This window comes from Rhipicephalus sanguineus, chromosome 3 (assembly GCF_013339695.2).
Source record: "Rhipicephalus sanguineus isolate Rsan-2018 chromosome 3, BIME_Rsan_1.4, whole genome shotgun sequence".
Lineage (NCBI taxonomy): Eukaryota > Metazoa > Arthropoda > Arachnida > Ixodida > Ixodidae > Rhipicephalus > Rhipicephalus sanguineus.
This window is the reverse complement of record NC_051178.1, coordinates 126,430,346-126,451,522: the sequence shown is the minus strand read 5'-3', so window position 1 is coordinate 126,451,522 and position 21,177 is coordinate 126,430,346. Positions and strand designations below refer to the sequence as shown.

Sequence of the window (21,177 nt, the reverse complement as noted above, 5' to 3'; positions counted from 1 at the left end):
GTAGTTTGTGTCAAGCGTTGTTACTAGGTATGTTAGAAGTCAAAGGAGATGCTTTTCCCTGGCACACATATCCATCTTTCATAACTTGAACAATTTGCATTTGTACATGCCAATTTTAATATTTTCTTTTCGCATCTGCATGATGTGCTGCAAGGAACTCTCCAGAGCCCAGTTCTGCAGCCAGACAAATGTTCCAAGCTGCAGACCCGAAAGTTGTGAGTTCGATCCCGGCCATGGTGGTCGCATTTTTATGGAGGCAAAATGCTAGAGGTCCGTGTACTGCAGGGCCGTAACTAAGGGGGGTTCTAACACCCCCCCCCGAAATTTTTTCATGCTTTAACTTTTCGGGTTGCACTAAAATACTTTCATGCCTTCACAGTGACCACTAGTTGCGAAAATTAGCCGTTCTACACCCAAACACCCCCCCGAAAAAAATTCCTGGGTATGGCCTTGGTGTACTGTGCAATGACAGCGCACATTAAAGAACGCCAGATGGTCAACCTCCACTATGGCATGCCTCGTAATTATATCGTGGTTTTGGCACATAAAGACCTAGAAATTGTTTTATAATTATTATTTGTTAAAAATGTTACAGATCTTTTTTTGCCCAGTTAGAGGAACTGAGCACAACTGATGCAACTTCAGTTTACTCAACAGCTTACCAAACCAAATGTCTACATTGAGCTGTAAAATTGCACAGTTTCTAGCAAGCACAGTTTCTTTGTATAATTCAATTCTAACTGAAGGTCCCGTACGGTGCCCATACATACTGACCCAAAAATTTGCATATTTATTCTATAGTCCTAAAATTAGGCATTGATGCATACTTCTGACTTGACTTGCATGTGTAAAAAAATGCACATTAAGGAAAGAAATAAAAGATACAAAACAAAAATTTATTTATGATGCAAATGCTCCTTGCTGCCCTGCACTTACAAATAAAAATATATGTGCTCTGACGCGGCAGAACACAGCTCCAAAATGAAGCATGTCGTAAGGATTCAGTGTGAACGCCAACTTTGCATAATACATGCAACCATTCAACACCACAAACTAAAGGGTTTCATCAGCCTGCCAATCCACTATAAACTACTCAGCAACGTGCTACACTGATATACGCACTTGATACGAGATGACAATGGGTCAAGCTACAATTCCTTTGCCTAATCTTTCTAATAAGACATACCCACTGCAAGAACATGAGCGACTTTTTCTGCCAAACTTTCCCAAGCTTCGAAGTTGCTAAAACTAATTCACCATTTAACTGCTCACAGCATTTTCACATTAGTATTTAGCTTCTTTCCCCTTTTATTTTTGGCCCCAATGTACTTACAGCACTTTACTAGTACTAGCCTAAGCAAACCTAGGCTAAATTTAGATGCTATTGTACCACCTGGACTAAGGTAACCTATTTATTACTTTTTTTTGTCTTGTGATGAGCATGGTATGATTCCAAACTCAAGCAACCTTTGGTAAGGAGACTTCACAACACTGCTGAGCCCCAAAATCTATGATAAGGCAAAGAATACGAGCTTGGCTTCAAAGTACATAAAAACAAACATTCCCAAAGCTTGCTAATCTTTCATTTTTGGCTTGAATTGTACAGAAATGTCACACGCCACGCAACACCGCTGTAATTGGACTAGCTTGTGCATCTGAACACTCTGCTACTGCATCATATTTAGTATGAAGGTGTGCGTTATAGGTGAAAAGTAACTGAACCTAGGAAGAATGGAGAAATGTATACCTCAAAATGCGACAGTTTTGAAAGTAACAAAATTGCAAACAGAAATGTCGCACTGCACGTAAATCTGTGCAGAACACCCAGCTGTCGAAAGCCACAATTATCACCCCCTCAAAAAATGCACGAAAATGCAAGGTCAGCTTGTGTTTTAGACTAGACAACAAATATACTATACTGTGAGCAACGAAAACGTTTTCAACGTAGTTTGGAAATACGTTTAAAAAAAAAGGGAGAGATTCAAAAAACAGGAACGATAACAGTACATGGTCAAAATGGTGGCACGAAGACACGCTCCACATGTGGTATTCAGCAAAAGCGAGGAGGACGTGCAATTCCATCGTCGTCTGCGTCCCAGTGTTGTACTACAGCATGCCAGGCCTGTCGCTCTCCTTGTTGCCGGCCTTCTCAAAGAACATGTAATCCTAGGAGCAATAAAAATAAATAAAAATGTGATGTGTTATCCTCTTCAGAACCCTGATGAAATGGCTACATGTGTAAGGACAAACTACACTGTTTAACAAAACTTGAAATTTGGCAAGATGGTGCATAGCTTTTCGGAACATTAGAGCACAAAATGAGACATTCACAAGAACGAGAGACACAGGACGGGCGCCATCTCTCATCTACCTTTATTTGAGGTTTCGCCAGCAAATATATAGAGAGAAAAACGCATGGTCACGTAACACGAAATCACTTCGGAAAAAATGTTCAGGATACTCACTCTCTGCCCTCCAAAGCTTCACAGACGTAGCACTAACAAACATATCTCCACTCTTTCTGATGTGTTTCTAATAGTTCTCGCGCCATCCTATCCCTACCTTTTCCCAGATTGTTTATCTCATTCACTTTCGGCTGACAGGCCCTGCAACTTGCGCAATGCTCAGCCAAATTAGTACCCCGCTCTTAATGTTTGTTTTCTCTATATATATTTGCTGGCGAAGACTCAAATTAATGTAGATGAAAGTTATCGCCCTTTCTGTGCCTCTCGTTCTTGTGAATGTCTGTTTTTGCGCTCTAATGTTCCCAAAAGAAACTACACTGTGGTTGAAGCTCTCTTACAGTAACAAGCCCAAAAACAACATGAATTCTTTTAAAGGTCTCTTTGTAAGGTCAGTCCTGTCTTTTGGCACTTATTCATTATTGGAACATTAATTTTGTATTTGAATTATTTATTTTGATCACATCCCTTGCTTTCTGCGAACTGATAGGTGCAGCAAAAGAACGAGTATGAAGTACCGTATTTACTTGAATCTAACGCGCACCTTTTTTCCGGTAAAACGAGTCCAAAAATCGCATGCGCGTTAGAATCGAGTACCGAAAAAAAAAGAAACTCGGTTATCGTATTGCCATCGGCATTTCAAAATGGCCGCCTCCTACGCGCCTTGGCCATTTCTGCCATTATTGTTTCAGTTCGTACGTGTGCTGAGGAGATTGTCGTCCCGTTCTGCGTTCGCATCAACGGCATGGAAGTGGCGACTCCAAATACTCGACGAGTGCACCACGTTGCAGCATTTAAAAGAATAGTTATTACATGTGCTGAGACGGGCGGAAATCGGGCCGCATCGCGGTCGTTCGGAGTTCCCGCAACGTGCGTGCGAGACTGGAGCAAATAGAAGCAGAAGATTTTTTACAGCAAAGCTTCACGAAAAGGTTTCAGTGGACCAAGGCAGGGCCAGTTTCCCGAAATCGAAGAGCGTTGACAGCGACAAGGAGTTGTCCGACAGCGACGAGGACTGATCCATTACGCGACTCGTATCGCCGCCGTAGTGGTGACAGTTTTAGCGGCAAGGCCCGCTTTTTGACTTTGTGTTTTACTTTTTTGAAACTTCAGTTCTTTAAAACCCAAATACTTGTTCTTTCTTTTCTCTCACGAAAAAATGGGTGCGCGTTACAATCGATGTATTACTTTTTTTTTTTTTTTGGTCGCGGAAAACGGGTGCGCATTACAATCGAGGGCGCGGTAGAATCGAGTAAATACGGTAGATTTTGTTATACCTACAAGCATGGTCCTCATACCGCAACTCTTAAAAGTACTTCAGACGTGGGTACCATATTAGATATTTCTGTGCGAGTATTGCATTGAAAACAGAATGCCATCTAAACAATTGCTGTGCTGCAAATCACTACAAGTCAAAAAGAAAGAAGTGAGAGAAGGGCCCTGGTAATCTTCACTCAATGCCCTACCTAGAGACCTGTAATGCCCGTTAACTCCTCTAATTCAACTAACTCTAAATTCATCATCATCATCATCGTTCTCAGCCTGATTTAGTCCACTGCAGGATGAAGGACTCTCCCAGTGTTCTCCAGTTTACCCTATCCTGTGCGAGCTGATTCCACTTTACCCCTGCAAACTTTTTTAATTCGTCACTCCATTGAACTCGCCTCCTACCTCGACTGCGTTTCCCATCCCTTGGTAGCCATTCTGTTGCTCTTACTGTCCACCGGTTGTCTGTTCTATGCATTACGTGGCCAGCCCAGGTCCATTTCTTTCGCTTGATGTCAACTAACATACTGCAACACCTGCTTCTTCCCTGACCCATTCTGCTGTCCTCCGATCTCTTAATGTTACTCCTGTAATTTTTCATCCCAGTGAACGCTGCGTGGTCTTCAACTTTTTCTCTACTTGCTTTGTTAGCCTCCATGTTGCTGCCCCATGCGTTAGAACTGGCAGTGTGCAGTGATTGTATATTTTTAATTTTAACGACAGCGGCAGAATTCCTGACATTATTCAACTAGCTCTAATTCAACTCCAATTAGATTAATTTGTTTGTTAACTCAATTCAAATCAAATGTTATGTTTTAGCGCAAGGAAAAAAAACGAGGACGCAAAAGCAGACACGAGGACACAAGCAAATGCCATGGCCAGCGCCCTTATATATATACATAAGGCTCAACTTTCCTTATTTTAATTCTAAAATTTGCCTTCACTGGATAATTTTAATGTTACTGGACAGCACACGATACTAACCCTAAATGTGATCCCAATTGCGACCCCTCAGGTGGCAGTGTCTGAGCTTAGAAGAAAGTGAATGCACTGAGCTCACAACAACACCCTGCCAAAAATGCCCATTTTTGGCCTGCCATTGAAAGATTTTCAGGCAATGTGATTTTTGTTGAATTATGTTAAATAATGAATTGCGAAGATGTGTCCAAATACTAATGACAATGTGAAGATCCCCCAATGTGACAGAAACGTACTAAATGTGTCAGCTTACAATAAGGAAAAGTGCTCCAAGCAGGACAGCCTTCATTTTAACATCCAAGTCCATGGGAAAGCTGATGCCAAAATTGTCCGTGTCGGTGAACGACTCTTTCAGCAGCCCCGACCACTGCTTGCTGATGCGGCCGACTTCTACAGCGCCATCCTTTGACAGCACCTAAAGTGGGAAAAAAGAAGAAAAAAGTAGGGCATGCGCTACAGGTGCATTCCATACCTTTAGTACTACATGCCAACATTTAGTGGTGCTTTCATTACGTAACCCAACCCTTTGTATAAGATAACCTATGCTCCGACACCAGTTCCATAAATAAATGTGCCCATGGAGCTTGTGCAAATAGAACATGAAAACTGTATTGTGTAGGCAACTACCAGTCAGGATTGCCAACCCAAAGCAAAGCAAAACCTTAGGAATACATGAATATCAGTTCACATGCTCCATTATCAGTACTTCACTTGCTCCCTGTTCAGAAGCAGGGTGGCATCCTGGCAATACAGACTTTGGGCTCTGCAGTCAAAACCAGACATTTCAAACCCGGGTATATAGAATTGTGCCCTCTAAAAAATGGTTATAAGATCTCCTTGGATATTCCATGCAAAAGTATAGCATTCCGCTATGCATATAGTATTAAGCTTCTGTTCACCCCCATATTCAATATCGAACGCTGCACTGCACTGTGGCTCTCCCAACTTAGCCACGATAACATCTTGTGTCAGTGGAAATATTCATGCCCGTTAAACAACACTGATTTGGCAAATGCTGTGAAACGAGACATTGAAATTGAAGGGTAGTACAAGCAAGAGTAAAAATGTGCAAGGTGATTGCCCCAACACATGGTTGGCTCACATAGTAAGAATATTATTTGCGCTTCCAAACTGATTTGCTTTAATAAGCATCACTATATTATGTCCATGTCACGCGCTGGAGCCTGGTAACAATAGAAAGAGCTACCATGCAGTGAAGCATCCTGCCTGCAACTATTTGTTATCAGAAAGAGGGCCGCAGCGCCGCTTTAAAGGAGTCCTGACACAAAAATTTTCGCCTCGCGTTTTTTTTGCTGCAATGTGTTGCTGGGGGCCTGTCAGTCATAACACGGCACATCGTTTGCTGCAGCGCGCGACAGATAATTAATTACAAGGTCCTCATTACTGACACAGCCTCAGTTTCGGTTTGACAAAGCTCCAAAAACGACAAGCCGCCGAGTGCAACTATCACCACCTAGCGAGTGAAACGCTCGGTCACGTGAGCACACAGAACAGCAACGCATTTCCGCGCTGTCTGTCGTCGTCAGGCTCATCGTCGCCATCAGACGACGATTTTCTCGCGGCGGGGATGGAAGGTAGTTTCGACGTGGCGAATCACTTCAGGTTTGACCCGCTGGCGAGGAGCGATTCGTCGGGAAGCGCGTCAAAACAGAAATGGCGGCTACGACGTCATCATAACTTGTACCGGCTGCAACGGTTACGTAGGGGAAGTAGGGGGGTCACCTCGGGTCACCTCCGAGGGTGTCAATGCACCAGGTGTGGCCTATAAATGCTGGATCGCGCTCGCAAACTTCAAAATTCATATAAAAATATCTTCCAAGCTTTATTAGCTGTCGATATTTTGCAGATGGTATGCGCACATACACGGGAATCGATCCAGCAGGCTATCTCGGCCGCGAAATTTTGTGTCAGTACCCCTTTAAAGGGGCCCTGCAACACTTTTTCAACATGGTCAGAAAATGCTCCCGATTGTTAGTCCAGGCTCTAGAGAACACGCAAGCCAAGTATTATAGTGCAGTAAGCGGCTTGGAATTTACAATTAAATCACAGTCGGCTAGAAATTGTTCCCTCTTCTTTCGGCAAATCATGCCATATACCTAAAGGACCGCGCCATATACCCAATTTCACAGCCACTGGCTGATTTGGCAATCGTGAGCTGCACAGTTACCACGACCGCCGCAGGAGGCTGCCACGTGCCCGCGCACATGCGATCACACTGAAAGTAAGCCGCATGTTTGAAGAAAAAAAAAAGAAAGAGTGCTCAAAGTCGTGACGCATGCATTGCACAATTTCTTTCCCCCGTGCCATCCCTCCCTGCTTTGCTTCCAGCGTGCTCGTTAGGAAGAGAGAAGAGCGAAAGCAATTACAGCGTGCAACAAATCTCTAACTCTGCTCGTACTTGATGAATTCTAAAAATTCTTGCAGCAGTTGATTCATGAGGCAATGAACTCCTATAATAAAGCCATTCGATGCTTACTTGGAAAAGTGTTGCTAAAAGAATGTGATAGGCTTCCCAGTCTTACACATACATTCCAAGAGAAGGTGAGGATAAAAATAAAGCTAAATCCTACGTGTTCAGTGCAGTCTCTGAGAAACAAACCGGTACTTTATATTCCCCTTTTTAACAATTGCAAGAGTGTGTTCAAGACATGCAGGCTTATTCAAATGAGTCTGGGGTAAGCATATTTTTTATTATCAATTGATCAAACTATTTTGCGACCCCCTTGATATCCGACGTATTTGGGTTTCGCTGTGGTAGAGCCTATTGGGTGCCCCAGATTCTTCACGCTCACCTTGAATTCGACGTCTCCACAAATGCTCCAGGTACAGAAGGGGCCCTCAATCCTCAGCACAGTCTCCCGCTCTGCGTTTTCAACTCGGAACTTGGGTATGCAGATGCTCCACTCTTGGATCACATACCCGATGGGCGTGTACGGAGGCGATGACACTTCAAGCTTCTGCAAGATGAAAAGACAAAAGCTATCAGCCTGTGGCATCTTATGCATAGACTGTGTTAATTTCAGACGAATCAAATACACACAAATGCCACTGTGTCTGCTTGATGAGAGTGAAGAAGTCTGATCACTGCCAGGAAGCTATAATAAAGAATGAAGAGTGTTACTGAGCAAGCTTGTGCCTGGAAAGCAAGACGAGACTAATGTGATGACAATGTTCAAAAGTATTTCATCTAGGGCTAGTAAGTATGGCAGAACTGAAGGTGTACTCATCTGTATTATCGCAAGTGCATAAGGGCTCCTCTCAGATTAACTTCACGATGCCAGATTTGCATGCAAACTTCCACAAGGAGACTAGCATTTCCTCACTACGCTTGAGATCAGTAGGTTCGCTCTGTGCAAGACACGAAGTGGACGAAAACCTTCACAATACCACTGGAGGTGCTTCATATCTTGTAGCATGGTAATAATAATAATAATATCTGGGGTTTAACGTCCCAAAACCACGATATGATTATAAGAGACGCCGTAGTGGAGGGCTCCAGAAATTTCGACCACCTGGGGTTCTTTAATGTGCATGGGCCTCAAACACTTTCGCCTCCATCGAAAATGCAGCCACCTCGGCCGGGATTCGATCCCGCGACCTTCGGGTCAGCTCTTGTGGCATGGTGGCATCATCAAAGTACACGGGCTGGGGTTTGAATGGTTGGTGTGGGCTAAAGAAAGATGACTCTGAGGTCGCATCAACCACGCATCTTGTTCACGCTTGCAAGGACTGTGTAAAAGATGTAACCAGGAACAATTGTAGACTTCTGAAAGTTGAAAGTAACAGTGACATCTGGAGCAGTCCAACAGACCTTCACAACTGACAAGTGATAATTGGGACATTATAAACAGCACATCTAAAACGTGCAGATCTTTTTTCCACACAATCTGTGATATCCCCTTCAGTGGCAGTGTGTACAATTGTACACATCAACTTCGGAGGTGCTCCACGCACTGCCTGTTTCTTCTAATGGCTTGAAACGCAGTGTGAACATTCATGCAGGCTTCCTGAGAGGACAACTAGCAGTCATTTATCTCCATTGTTGTGCGTACTGCTGCAGAGGATCACTTTGCTGGAGACACTACCATGTCCAACAATCGTTCGACGTGCTGCGTTCCAGGACTAACAAAAAGAGCATTTTTTTTCTTTGCTCGAAACGAATACAACCAAAACACAAACTGTGCATGCATTTTCAGCCTAATATTTCATTCTTTTTATGCAAGGATTGAAGCTGAGTGATTGCAGAATAATTAGGTATTTAATTACATGCTAATTAACATTAATTACTAAAACTCACACAAAACAACACATTCCTTCATTTTCTTTCTTGGAATGTAATAGTGAGTGCCTTGGAATCATGCAATGCGAATTTGATGCACTTGCTGACAGTGCATCATAATTCGCGCCTGAAGGGGATAGACGTATATGACACTGTCAACAAAGCGATACTTCCATATAAGTCGGCCTGCATGGAAACAAGCCTGTATGGATACCAAACATCAATGCTGAAGTGTTGATGGAAGTTCCCAATACAGTCATTCGGACATAATGTAGACATATTAGGACACATTACATTGTGCCATGTGCAAGCTATGCAGGGAAAGGACATGCTACTAGCCCATTCTGTGGAGCTGGTCATTTTCACAGGCTATTCATTTCTGATATGGCTATGCAAATTTAGCTCAAACATTTCATAACCCTGAATTTTTGGACTTTCATTGTTAAGCACATTCATTCCCAACATGGTAGTTAACAAGATTGTCATGGGAAAATGTAGAATTGTTTTTACTGCTATGAGACAGAATACCTACACATAACAAATTTTTAAATTAGTAAGTTTTTCATGTCTGATGGCATGTAGCACATGCCCAGAGATGTAAACCAGTTTGCAGTGAGCCATGCATTGATTTTTTCTTGCAAGCACAAATTTTGTTCCAGTTCTGATGTAGATATACCGAGTGCATCTATTGTGCCTATTAGTTCAAACGTTGCTACAGAAGCCATGTGTAAGAACAATGAAGCAGAGAGAAGACAAAAGAAATCCCAGTTTCGCCGCAAGGGCAAAGCGATGCATGCAATAGCAACAAATTGGAATACATACAAAGTAACGCTAGCAGCTAACTCTTTTGGATCCAATCTTGCGTAACTCAACAAAATGCTGGTTTAAGGGAATATGGCTGCTCCAGGGACCGAAGTGGTTTTCGTGCTGCTAGTCCTCTAGACATGAACTAAGTGTTGAGAGCACAGCAAGTTTAGAAGCCATCTCCTGATGTCTGTCGAGATAGCACCCTTATGAGCAAAGTTCGCAGTTGCTGCTCAAGCAACACAGCCTCCTCCCTTGCCCCCCTCCCCAGTTCATCAATGCTTCTTTGCTCGACGAAAGGCTGGGGCATTTCCTCTATGCTTGAGGAGCCATTCACTGCAGGCTTCGCACGCGGGGTGATATTATTGCATGCACCCTTCGTGCAAAGAAGATGGCCGGCTCCGGCTTGTTTCATCTCTGCTTCAGCGACGTTCATCCCCAGCGCTTGGTGATGTTATCGCATGCGCCCTTTGTGCAACGAAGATGGCCGGCTTGTTTCATCTCTGCTTCAGCTGCGTTCATCCCCAGCGCATGCGTGCTTTTACTTGCACGTAGAACATACGATGTGCGGGGCGATGTTATCAATTTGGGCTTTATACAGAACATGATGGTGACGGCAAAACAGCACGGCAAAAACCCGCCGAGAGTGTCCATATAATTGCTATCACAATAAAAACTAAAGAGTTTCTTGACATTGTGTGAAGACTAACGAGGTTGTACAAGTATGACAGCAAAGCGCAAAATGTCCACTGCACAGACAACCTTACCTGCAGGCAGCATGGAAAGCAGCAGGAGCTGCAGCGCAGATCCCTCTGCAGATGGATCACTTCATTGCCAGCATTGTCAGTGAACTTGATGTCGAAGGGGCGGTTAGGACCGCAGCAGTTTCGGGAGCAACAATCAGTGTCTACAGGAAAAGAAAGTGTGCCATTAATTAAAAAGAGTACTGATACAGAAATAAGGCATCCCTGTAATGATGAATGGTACCCTTGATCAAGTATTTGTGGCAAACAGAGGCTAGAAGACCCCTTCTTTGCTCTATGAACCGTGTGTGGGTATCGAATAAGCATCAAGCCAGCCCTTGGCACATGTGAGCTTTTTGTAAGATTCAATGATAGCTAAAGAGGTGTGACGTGGTATGAAGGTATGTGAAGGTATCTTTCATTGATGGCAAACAGCCAAGCTTTCACTGAATCTGTGCGGATGTAAATCACCCCTTATGACACTTCAAATTGGCTTGTGATGTATGGAATGAAAAGGATCATGAAGCAAGATTCAACAGGTGACATGGAGACACCAAGCAGAAAGTGGCTTGATATGCTTAACTCTATTGTTTTCATCCCCATATAATTCACTCGCCAGTGAAGGATCATTTCTACTTGCCAATACTGACACACTTAACCCAGATAAGCAGCACTATCCAGAAGATAATCCCATAAAAGAGCTTTCAGAATAGGTTTCAGTTTCGTTTATGCAGCGGAACAGTTATTTCTGGACTAACTTTTTTTGTGAACTAAGGCATGCAACATTATGGTGAAAATTTCAATTCTTTAGCCCATCACTGATTAAAAAAAAACAAAACAAAAGTTAAGCGACCTTCAATTACACTGCTTGAACTTTCGAGCAAGAATAGACAGCGCTGAGGCAGGGATGAAATACATACATGTATCTAATGTATCATCCTCGTCTTAACACCATCAATTCTCATGCTATGCATGATCAACTTGTTCAAATCAAGTTACCGATTGACCATCCAAGTTTTGCAATTGTGGCACCAGCAGTAAAACAGATGACATCGCATCGTTAGATTTGAGGTTATACACAGCATTGAAGAGTGACAGTGGGAAGAAAAAGTCTACAGCTGTCCACAGGCAAGTTTAGATTTCTACTTTCTAGATTTCTACTTTTCAAATTTCTAATAAAGAGCCATCTAAGATTGATAACAATGAATATTAAATGTGAATAAATTTCCCTGATGTGAAGATAAAGCTTGCTGGTTTCGTTCTGTTTATTGAAATAATAAGAAAGGCGTGGTTGCTGTGCATTAGCGAGCCAGGTTTATTCAACAGCAGATGCGGTGCTCAGCAGTTTCGTTCCGACTCTGAGCGTACACCACACACGTGCCATCAGAACTGCGTGGACACTATGATCGTGTCGTTAGCGACCACAGCTTCGTCCACAGCAGATGCCTCACTCAGTAGCCTTGCTGTGATTTCGGGCAGTGCGTGTGCGATGTCACAAAACTCAAACATGGTGGAAGCTTATGAAGATGAAAAACTTTAGCCGCTGTCCGCATGGTGGTATAAAACTCATTTGCTACATTGTGGTGGACTAACAATCAGTTGCCGGCCATTTTAAAAAATTATCGTCACGTGTGCGTGGTGGTGTTGGCGGTCGCAGTACGTAATAAAAGATGGGTTCAGAGCGTGTTTCAGCTTAAGACACCAGGGTCATGAGCCGCGGTCTCATTGTGAACGAAGTCACGAATGACGAAAATTATGGCATTTACACTGCTCTTATGCAAAATAAGTACTGGATTTACGTATTCATTAAGAAAATGAAAATGCAATGATGTAATAGACACTTTTTTATTGTTTTATTGATACTTATGATATTTTCTTGATACTTTTGATAACCTAGTGGTCCGCCCCATAGCGGTAGGTGACGCACCGCTAGGTGGCGCAGACAGGCAGTTTAGCTCGTGCTCAAGTGGTCCATAAGCTTTTGAGGTTGATTGTACATCATACCACAATTATTTACTGATATTTTCCAATTTGGGAATGAGCAATTCGCTCTCATTTATTTTTCTTCTTTTTTTAATGGGTGAACAGCAAGACAGTCACTTTCGCCAATGCTGCAAGTATAACTGCTACAACTTGTTTTCACACAAAATAATGGTCGGTGGATTAAGCCGATATCTTAAAGTTCTCTTAAGTGACAAGCGATGATCACCGCTAAACACGTTGCATGAACGAGTGCTGTGATAGAAGCCAAGTACAACTCTGAGCCCACGCATCTGGCCACGACTGCAGTGCATGCTAAGCGGCTCGACTGCACTGCCGGGATGCAAGAAATCCTTCATTATACAGGCACTTTTGTCACAGAGGCTTATAACCTTACTGATACAGGTTTTCATGGTTTTCTTTTAAAGTGAACAGAAAAATGCTGACATTGCAAACTTGCGTTCCTAAGATTTATTTTTTGCACCTTACGTATTCTGAAGCAGCCCTTTTATTATTTATAATGCTGCATTATGTGCTAGGCCACCACCTACGGTGGCAAAAAGGATTTGTTCTGAGACCTCTCAAAACTCGCAATTCCCCTTTGCAGTGAAAAAGGTTTAAGCATTTTTTACAGACTTAATAATGGCACCTCAAGCAACCAAATAAAAGCAACCATGACTCTGCCTTCAGAAAGGAAATGCAGGGTCGTCCCCGTCTATACAATCATACTCAAGTTCTAAAGGTGTAACGTTATTCCCCCATACATACCCTCCACAGCTTTGTAGACCTTCTGGCCCATGCTGTTCTTAATGGTGTACTTGTTCTGAGTTTCAAATCCGAGAAATGCTGAAAAAAAAAAAAACGAGAATCAATGAAAGCATCACCTTTAGCTCAACATCTCCACCCTCTGGCTTAAGTCATAAGGCTGAGGTAGTGATATATTCTTTTATGAAAGGTTTCGCACAGATGTCCTAAATGAAATAAACCTTCCGACATTTCCAGGTACTGATGTAAAAACGTATGACATATTTACTCACTCCACAAATTCAAATAGCAATGCCATTAGTACTGCCAGTGCAGCTGTAATTAAAGATTTCAGACAACATCGTAATGGCATAATAAATGGCATTCGACTTTCGCTGACTGTTAGCAGCTCTTTCTTGAAATGCGCGTGTACCTTGACCTGCATCTTATTAATATGAAGTACTACTATCATAGAAAATAAAACTGAACCAGGGAAGTTACACGTATAATACCCATTGCATGTGACAAATCAAAATCACAATTTCACAAAAGATGGCACACCCACAATCTAAGCATGCAAGTTCAAGAGAAATGGTGATGGCATGAACAAATAGAGAAGGAACAAGTTCAAGTTAGCCCTAACCTGCTGGCATTTCATTTGTTTGCAATGGTACAGTACTGCTGCACCAGTGGTTGCGCCAAGGGTCACGTACAGTATAGTACACTTAAAGGGCCCCTAAACCACCCAGCGGTCGAAATTTAGTTGAGGTGAGGAAGTTGTGCTCGAGTTTACAACGAACACGTAGCTGTGAGAATTTTTCGAAACGGTGCCGTAATAGCGGAGTTACACGCGTTTGATGATCAGAACGCGACGATCGCTCGTTTCCCTCTTTCCTACGCTACCCTCTTCCAAAACCGCTTTGCCCTCCTCGCTGAGTCAGCTGAGTGCTCCTCCTCATCTCGCGTGGCATACGTCACCGCTGACGCGCTGTTCGAGACAGCATCTACTTCCGGTTGCCGCGACTCCGGCGACTCCGACGCTCCAGCTCGCCGTCAACTCTGTGTGGTATCTGGATGCACTGTTCGTTGACTAACCGCTGTTGCTGCCGTGCCGGCCCGTGCCCCTACGAATCGTGCCGGTATGGACCCTGTGTTGCGCGCACGCCTTCAAAGGATCGCCAACGTGATGGACCCGTACGGGGACACGCCGTGCCAGACCACCTCGGCTCGAGATGAGGAGCCGAGCTCGAGTTCACGGAGCTCATCAAACCACAAGGCGTGGATATGTAATTACGCTAGCGACTTGGCGGTTGCGTTAGGGCCCGCTCACGCAAGCGGCACGGCAGCTCGCCGTTTGCCGTTCTCAGGCTGCCGTGCGCAAGTGATTTCGTTTGTGCACGTCTGATTTTCTCGCCGTCCTCCGTCTGCCGCAGAGCGACATGGCCAATCAGTGACGGGAGAGCGGTTGCCATGACTACGGCGCGCCGCGTCGTCTGCTTTCGGCTTTCCGCGTCGTGTGCGTCTGCCGCTGGACGCTTCGAGCTGCTTGCTTTCTGCTCCGCGTTTTTCACGCTAGAAGTGCAGATGTGGTTCGTGTCGTTGCCAGGCATGGTTCCAGCAGTCAATAGAGCGTTTCAGTCTGTCCAGCATTAAAAAAAGCGTCGTGTACAACCAAATAAAGTGTCCCCAAGCTGGCGCCAGGTCAAGTGGCACCAGCTATGGACGATTAGAAACAACTAACAAACGCGTAATCTATGTCCTCCGAGCATTCGGATGCGCTCATCTCGACTCGCTAAGCCTACAGCATCGATTATTTGTGTATGGCTCTCATAAACGAGGCCGAATCGACACGAATACTTCGCCGTCGAAGCTTAAGGTCACGAATCTAAAGCAAATGGAAACATCAGTTCGGAGCTTACACGCTACAGAGCGCACGGCGGCCACTGGATAGATTCGAGGTGGACGACAACCGCTTTTGGCAGTGCGGCCGTGTTTTTCGGAGGCTCGCCGGCGAAGCTTGCCGTGCAAGTTGGACAGCTCTCGCGCGTGCGGCGACGGCGGACGTTCTGCGGCACCGCGCCGCCTGCCGCAGATGTCGATTTCCAAGCGGCAACACGACCAAGAACAGCAAGGTGCGCGCGAACAGCTGTTTGCAGAGTAACCGGAAGTCGTCGGTTGTCGTTCGGCCAATCGCAAGCATCGAAAGTGATAACATCATCGAGTTTCACTGGTGATGTCACACATGTCAGTGGCGGGAGTGGCGGGGACCGGAAAGGAGAAGCTATTGTTTTTTCGAAATTGTGGCGCGCCCGCGACCTGTAGCGCTGCGGCGTGTGGCATCGTTGATCGCGACGGCATTCTGCACGCGATGCACTTGTTTACTTGAAATGTTTGGAAAAATGTCTGAGGGGGTTTAGGGGCCCTTTAAACCTCGATATAACAAACACGGATATAACGAATTATCAGTTATAACGAAGCAAATGAAGAACAGTCTTGTCAGAGATACAGTGTTACAAATAAACGCTTATAACGAATTTTTGGATATAACGAAGTTATTTTCGTGACAGATGTGACTTTCTTATAATGAGGTATGAGTGTACTACAGTACAGTACTACTGTACCGTGACTCTTGGCGCAACCAACTGTTGCCATTGCTGTGATCACGCCTACTGTAACGCCCTTGGAAGATGGAAGCACGGTAAATAAATGGTGCAGCTCCGACCCACCTTCCAGCATTTCCACTTTCTGGTGCACCAACAGTTGATCTATTGTCGTGAGGTATTCTAAACCGGGCGGGCAGCTTGGAATACCAGGCGACACTCCCATTGGTGCTGAAAAGCACATGACAATGGCATAAGTGGATTAGCGTGTACATAAGGGCCTACATTGTAGCAGAAATAAATAAAAACACCAGCTGTCAGCAGCGAGATTCCTAAAGAACTGCAAGAAAGCAGAAAAAATTATTGCAGGCCTTAGAAGTTTGTTGTCATAGAAAAGCCAGTACGGAACAACCATAGCATGTTCAAGCGAGGTGAATCTATACACTCCTTTACAACTTTATAAAGTCACAGTGAAATCATTAGAAAATGGATAGGACAATCTTTTGTAATATGTAGTTACAATGGAAAACATAAAAGTTGAAATGCAGGATGGCACCAAAAGGCACACAAACTGTCAACAATACTGTTTGCGAAATTGATTATTATGTCCCGAACCATCAAGCGAACCTACGGAATAAAACAAGACAGATTAAGACCAAAAACTGCATTCATTGATGTACACAGCATAAATCTGTCACCACTGTAAACGAAATTTGGCAGTTTATGTGAGGTTTACTTCAGCCAGCAGTACACTACTTATTGAAGAACATGCGACCTGTAATTAGGTCCGCAGCCCGAGAGGGGGGCAACACAATCCCCCCCTCCCCCTGTGGATATGTTTCAGAAGGGTGACTGAGTGGCCACACAGAGACTGAGTGAGCAGCTTTAAAAACAGCAGTCTACAAAGCAAAAAATTCAATAATTCTGTATTTGTCTTTCACTGTCGACTCAAAATGTCCACATTTAAAAAAAATAGCCTCAGTCATTACACAACCAAAGAGTTAAACATTTACTGTGGTTCAAAGTATCAAAACAGATGCTTCTGTGTTTCGATCTTTCACCAGATACACTGTACGAGTACCGTAATAGAACCAAGAAGAAGGAAGGCATTAAATTCCATTTCCTGCTGCTGACTACTAAAAAATTTACAAGTTTTCATTTTGCTTGCACCTGCTTAACAAGCTTCAAAGCGTGTTCCAACACAAACATACTTGAGGTGACACTATTGCAAAGACAAACATAAAAGCCCATGTGTCCTCTGAACAGCTGAGAAGCAGTTACTCATGTCATTCCTATGCCACATTATATGAAAACAAAGTTATTTCATTACAATACATTTTGTTTCACATGTGAATGATGGAAATGTTAATTAAAATTCAATGCCAGGGCTAACGGTACTGGAGAGAAAGCTAATTCTTCGCTTTGCCAGTTGCACTGACAGTTTGCATTATTCTGTCACAGCGTTTCACTGACTCATCATAGACAGGCACGTTGTCATCGCACAGCTGCAGCCTGGAAATTGCAGACATGTTTCAAAAGCATGCAGTGACATAAGCTCTACGAAGCCCTTACAGGGCAATAATTTTTCCAGGCTGTCATTTTTAGACGTGCTGCAGCTTTTGGTCGGGTGACAAGGCGAGGCTAGCTTTCACATGTACAAGAACCAATATAAAGTGTGTGCGCTGCATGCGTGTGTGTGTGCAAGGGAGCGAGGGGGAAAGCAATAAAATAGAGTTTTTAAGCAATGTAGCTTCATTAAACTGATGAAACAGTGATAGAGACTGTCACGCAGCAGGTTGACCAACTGAATCAGAATTCTTATTGAAAAGCATTAGTCAAAACTCTTTCACACTGCAAAGAACTCATGCACTGGACCTCCAAAGCAGCAACTGTGCGTACATCGTGCATCGAAATTATCAGACTGCCACCTTCAGGACAAGTTCCTATATTCAGGAGTCCACAAAGAAAACACTATGCCTACATTCACACTGTTTTATTAGCTATTAAGAAAGCATTCAGTCTATGCATTAAGTTGGAAAACTGAAAGGTTAACTCGACCACATAATCATGCTTCCTATATCCGATGGCTGCAGTGTAGCTTCTCAATAGCACCCATTGACATTTAACCTTAAGTTTCAACAATATTTTTGAATACGAGAATTCAGCAGACAGCTTTTCTTAAATGTTTGCTTTAGAGAACAAGCTTAGCTATAAGCCTGTGAAGGCATTAATCTCTTTTTCAAAGAACATGAATTTCAAGGAAGGCACCGAAATGAATGAAGCTCTGCTTACCCATGTCTCCGCCTGAAGGGGGGTAACCACCACCTCCCATTACTGGTGGCTGTGTGACAGGTGTCCCTGGAGCCATTGGCATGAACTGAACGTCTCCCTGTGGGGGTGGATAGCCCATAGCTGGCGGATAACCACCCTGCATAGGTGGAGGGTAGCCTTGGGCAGGTGGTGGGTACCCTTGGGCAGGCGGCGGGTATGCTTGAGTAGGCGGGGGGTAACCTTGGTCAGCAGGGTAACCATGATGGTAGCCTGGACTAGGCGGTGCATAACCCACATTAGGCGGTGGGTAGGCCTGAGCTGGTGGGTAGGCTCCACCATCAGCAGGAGCATAGGGAGGGTAGCTCATGGTGTAATCAGGAACTTGATGCGATCAGCTGTGGTAGCCTGCACAAAAAATACCGTTCTAGTTGGATCCACGTTTTGCGATAACAAAGCAACATAACCGCCATGAAGGTGTAGCCGTATTCAACGACAACAGGCACTACTGGCAAAGTACCAGTGTAATCTTAAACTAAGAGGGCAATTTACCCTACCTTCAAGCGTAACGGCGCTATAATAATAATTTTTGGGGTTTAATGTCCCAAAACCACAATATGCTTATGAGGGACGCAGTAGTGGAGGGCTACGGAAATTTCGACCACCTGGGGTTCTTTAACGTGCACCTAATAATAATATCTGGAGTTTAACGTCCCAAAACCACGATATGATTATGAGGGACGCCGTAGTGGAGCGCTGCGGAAATTTCGACCACCTGGGGTTCTTTAACGTGCACCTAAATCTAGGTACACGGGCCTCAAACGCGGCCGCCGCGGCCGGGATTCGATCCCGCGGCCTTCGGGTCCGCAGTAGAGCACCGTAAACACTAGACCACCGCGGCGGGTGCGTAACGGCGCTGTTGGACAGATACATGCCCAGATGAAATGAACATCTATGTATCATCCAATAAACAAACGGTACAAGAGAGTGTCCTTTCTGTGCCGGGCAACTGTCCAGCTCTAAAACAGCTGCGGTGTTTCTTCGATAAAATATAAAATATATGCCTTCAAACCGGTAACATGGGTCCGTCCCTTATGCGCGCAAACCATACAGCTCCTGCAATTCCCTATCAGTAGTACTTACCGAACGATTTCATTTGCCTCTCTATATAAAGAAAAACATGCTCAAGATATAGCGCACTGACGTGAAGCTCAGCTGCAAGCAAGCTCGTTCCTAGCTGCACTGCACTGTTCTCCGGCAATAACCAGTCGTACACGTCAAGGACTTCCCTGCTTGCCACAAATGTCATCGACTTGCAACGGCACCTACATGCATGCTCTGTACCGCCCCGACCTTCCTCGTTCAGTGGCCTTAGAGGCCGCAAATCGGCGACGTGGTCAGAATTGCGAGAAAACGGGAGAATGCGTATATGTCATAACACAATAACTGAGGGGAGGCCGTAAGAGAATGCCGGCCAGAAATATCGAGATAGTCCAAGAAGTGATAAACAACAGGAAAAAGGAAAAAGGAAACAGGAAAATATAAATTGGTCACCAAGGTATTGCCGGAGCGCGGAACCATTGCTAAAAGGTAACGCATCGAACGAGCTTGCACTCACAGAAGACAGGTTGCTCGCCTTCCTGGCAATCGACGGATAGTAGGACTGGTAGGACGCCCACTATGCACTAGGCCACTAGCGACCGGCCCCGTATTGTAAACAAACCAATTCAGATATACGTCGCGCACGGGCAGCACGGGTACGCAAGTTGCGTGAAGTAGGCGGCGAGGAGGGCGTGCCTAGCGAGAACAAGGGCCAAGCCAACGCGTAGTAGCGCGAAAGCACAGGGCTGAAAACAAGTGCGGACGCAGCAGACAGTTTACAAGCGTATGCAACAGTGCACTTATATCAACAGACTTTCTTTTTACGATGTTACGCCAGTTACGCTATTGTTCTCGAAACGCCTCGGCTTGTTTCAACGACGCAGGCTCGGTAGCGGCAAGCAACCATATAAGGGCAGAGAGGTTTTGGTTTCGTTTCCGCCGTTTGTGGAAATAAATGTTTTGACCATTACAGTAATGCTTCATGTGGCACGAAAACATACAGTGCTTGCACATTAAAATTCTCAGTTATTTATATAACCAACGACATGCTTGTATTTCGCTCAGAATGCGAAGATGCAGGAATGTGACATCAGGGGCGCAGCCAGGAATCAGTAGCATAGCCAGAAATTTTTTTGGGGGGTGTTCAACCATAAAAATCTGGGAAGGAGGGGGGGGGGGGGACGGCTTTATGTATGTTCGTGCGAGCGTTTGTGTGCGTCCGCGTATACATACACATTGAATTTTATTTAAATTCGGGGGTGGGGGTTGAATCCCCTAAACCACCCACTGGCAACGCCACTCATGTGGCTGTTCACGACGAAGGCGAGATGGGACGTTATGATATTATTTAACCTTTGAAGAAAGCCGGCCATCATGGGCGGTCAATGCATGTCTTACGGGGACGGGTACTGAAACCTTTCGTCGCAGCCGGGGATGTTTTAAGAGCGTCTCCTTCGCGGCAGCGGCAGTGTGTTTGAACACCAGCCCATTATATCCATAGTCCGTCTCCCAGGCCATGCTCATTTGAATTTCGGATAATCGAACTTCGATAATCTAACTTCACAACAATGCATCTATACGTAACTCAATAGATCGACCTTTCCAAAAATTTATAAGCTAGCCCAAATTTCGACAACAATGCTGATCTGTTGCAAGGCTGGGTTATCGCAATATTTTTAATCAGTGTGCGAAAATAATTGCAAAAAAGTTACAAATTACGACTACATATAGGCACCGTCGTTTTTACGCCAACTGAAAGATGTTGAAATACTACGACACGTCAGTTTTTCAAATAACTCAAACGTCAATTATAAACATTTTAAAAATCTATCTACGCTGGTGCGCGGCGTAGAACCATCATTGCGTTGAAGGCTCGCTAACATTTCATATATTTATTGCAAGTTAAATGTCACCGTCAACGGCGGGTTTGG

The 21,177-nt window shown here is 44.4% G+C and overlaps 1 protein-coding gene across 3 annotated transcripts; it reads right to left on the bottom strand.

The window, feature by feature from the left end:
- Positions 1–1,440: 1,440 nt before the first annotated feature.
- On the bottom strand, positions 1,441–19,998 carry LOC119387112 (phospholipid scramblase 2). 3 transcript variants are annotated; one of them, XM_049413382.1, is made up of 9 exons: positions 19,764–19,998; positions 18,389–18,553; positions 18,170–18,346; positions 16,004–16,108; positions 13,302–13,379; positions 10,578–10,717; positions 7,520–7,684; positions 4,960–5,121; positions 1,441–2,166 (listed from the first exon to the last, which is right to left on the bottom strand). In XM_049413382.1, the coding sequence occupies exons 2-9, from the start codon at positions 18,513–18,515 to the stop codon at positions 2,107–2,109; spliced, it is 1,014 nt and encodes a 337-aa protein (XP_049269339.1). In that variant the 5' UTR covers positions 18,516–18,553; positions 19,764–19,998; the 3' UTR covers positions 1,441–2,106. The 3 variants fall into 3 exon arrangements, with proteins under 3 accessions (XP_049269339.1, XP_037510349.1, XP_049269338.1); XM_037654421.2 differs by having other exon boundaries at positions 18,170–18,553; positions 19,764–19,812; positions 19,845–19,894; XM_049413381.1 differs by having other exon boundaries at positions 18,170–18,553.
- Positions 19,999–21,177: the final 1,179 nt, after the last annotated feature.

What these genes read in the sequence shown, in the direction of transcription:
- LOC119387112 (XM_049413381.1), bottom strand. Translation starts at nt 18,515, where the DNA reads ATGAGCTACCCTCCCTATGCTCCTGCTGATGGTGGAGCCTACCCACCA. An exon ending in CCCTTCAGGCGGAGACATGG is followed by an intron (nt 16,109 to 18,169) that starts GTAAGCAGAGCT and finishes TGTGCTTTTCAG; the next exon opens with CACCAATGGGAGTGTCGCCT. An exon ending in GGTCTACAAAGCTGTGGAGG is followed by an intron (nt 10,718 to 13,301) that starts GTATGTATGGGG and finishes CTTTTCCTGTAG; the next exon opens with ACACTGATTGTTGCTCCCGA.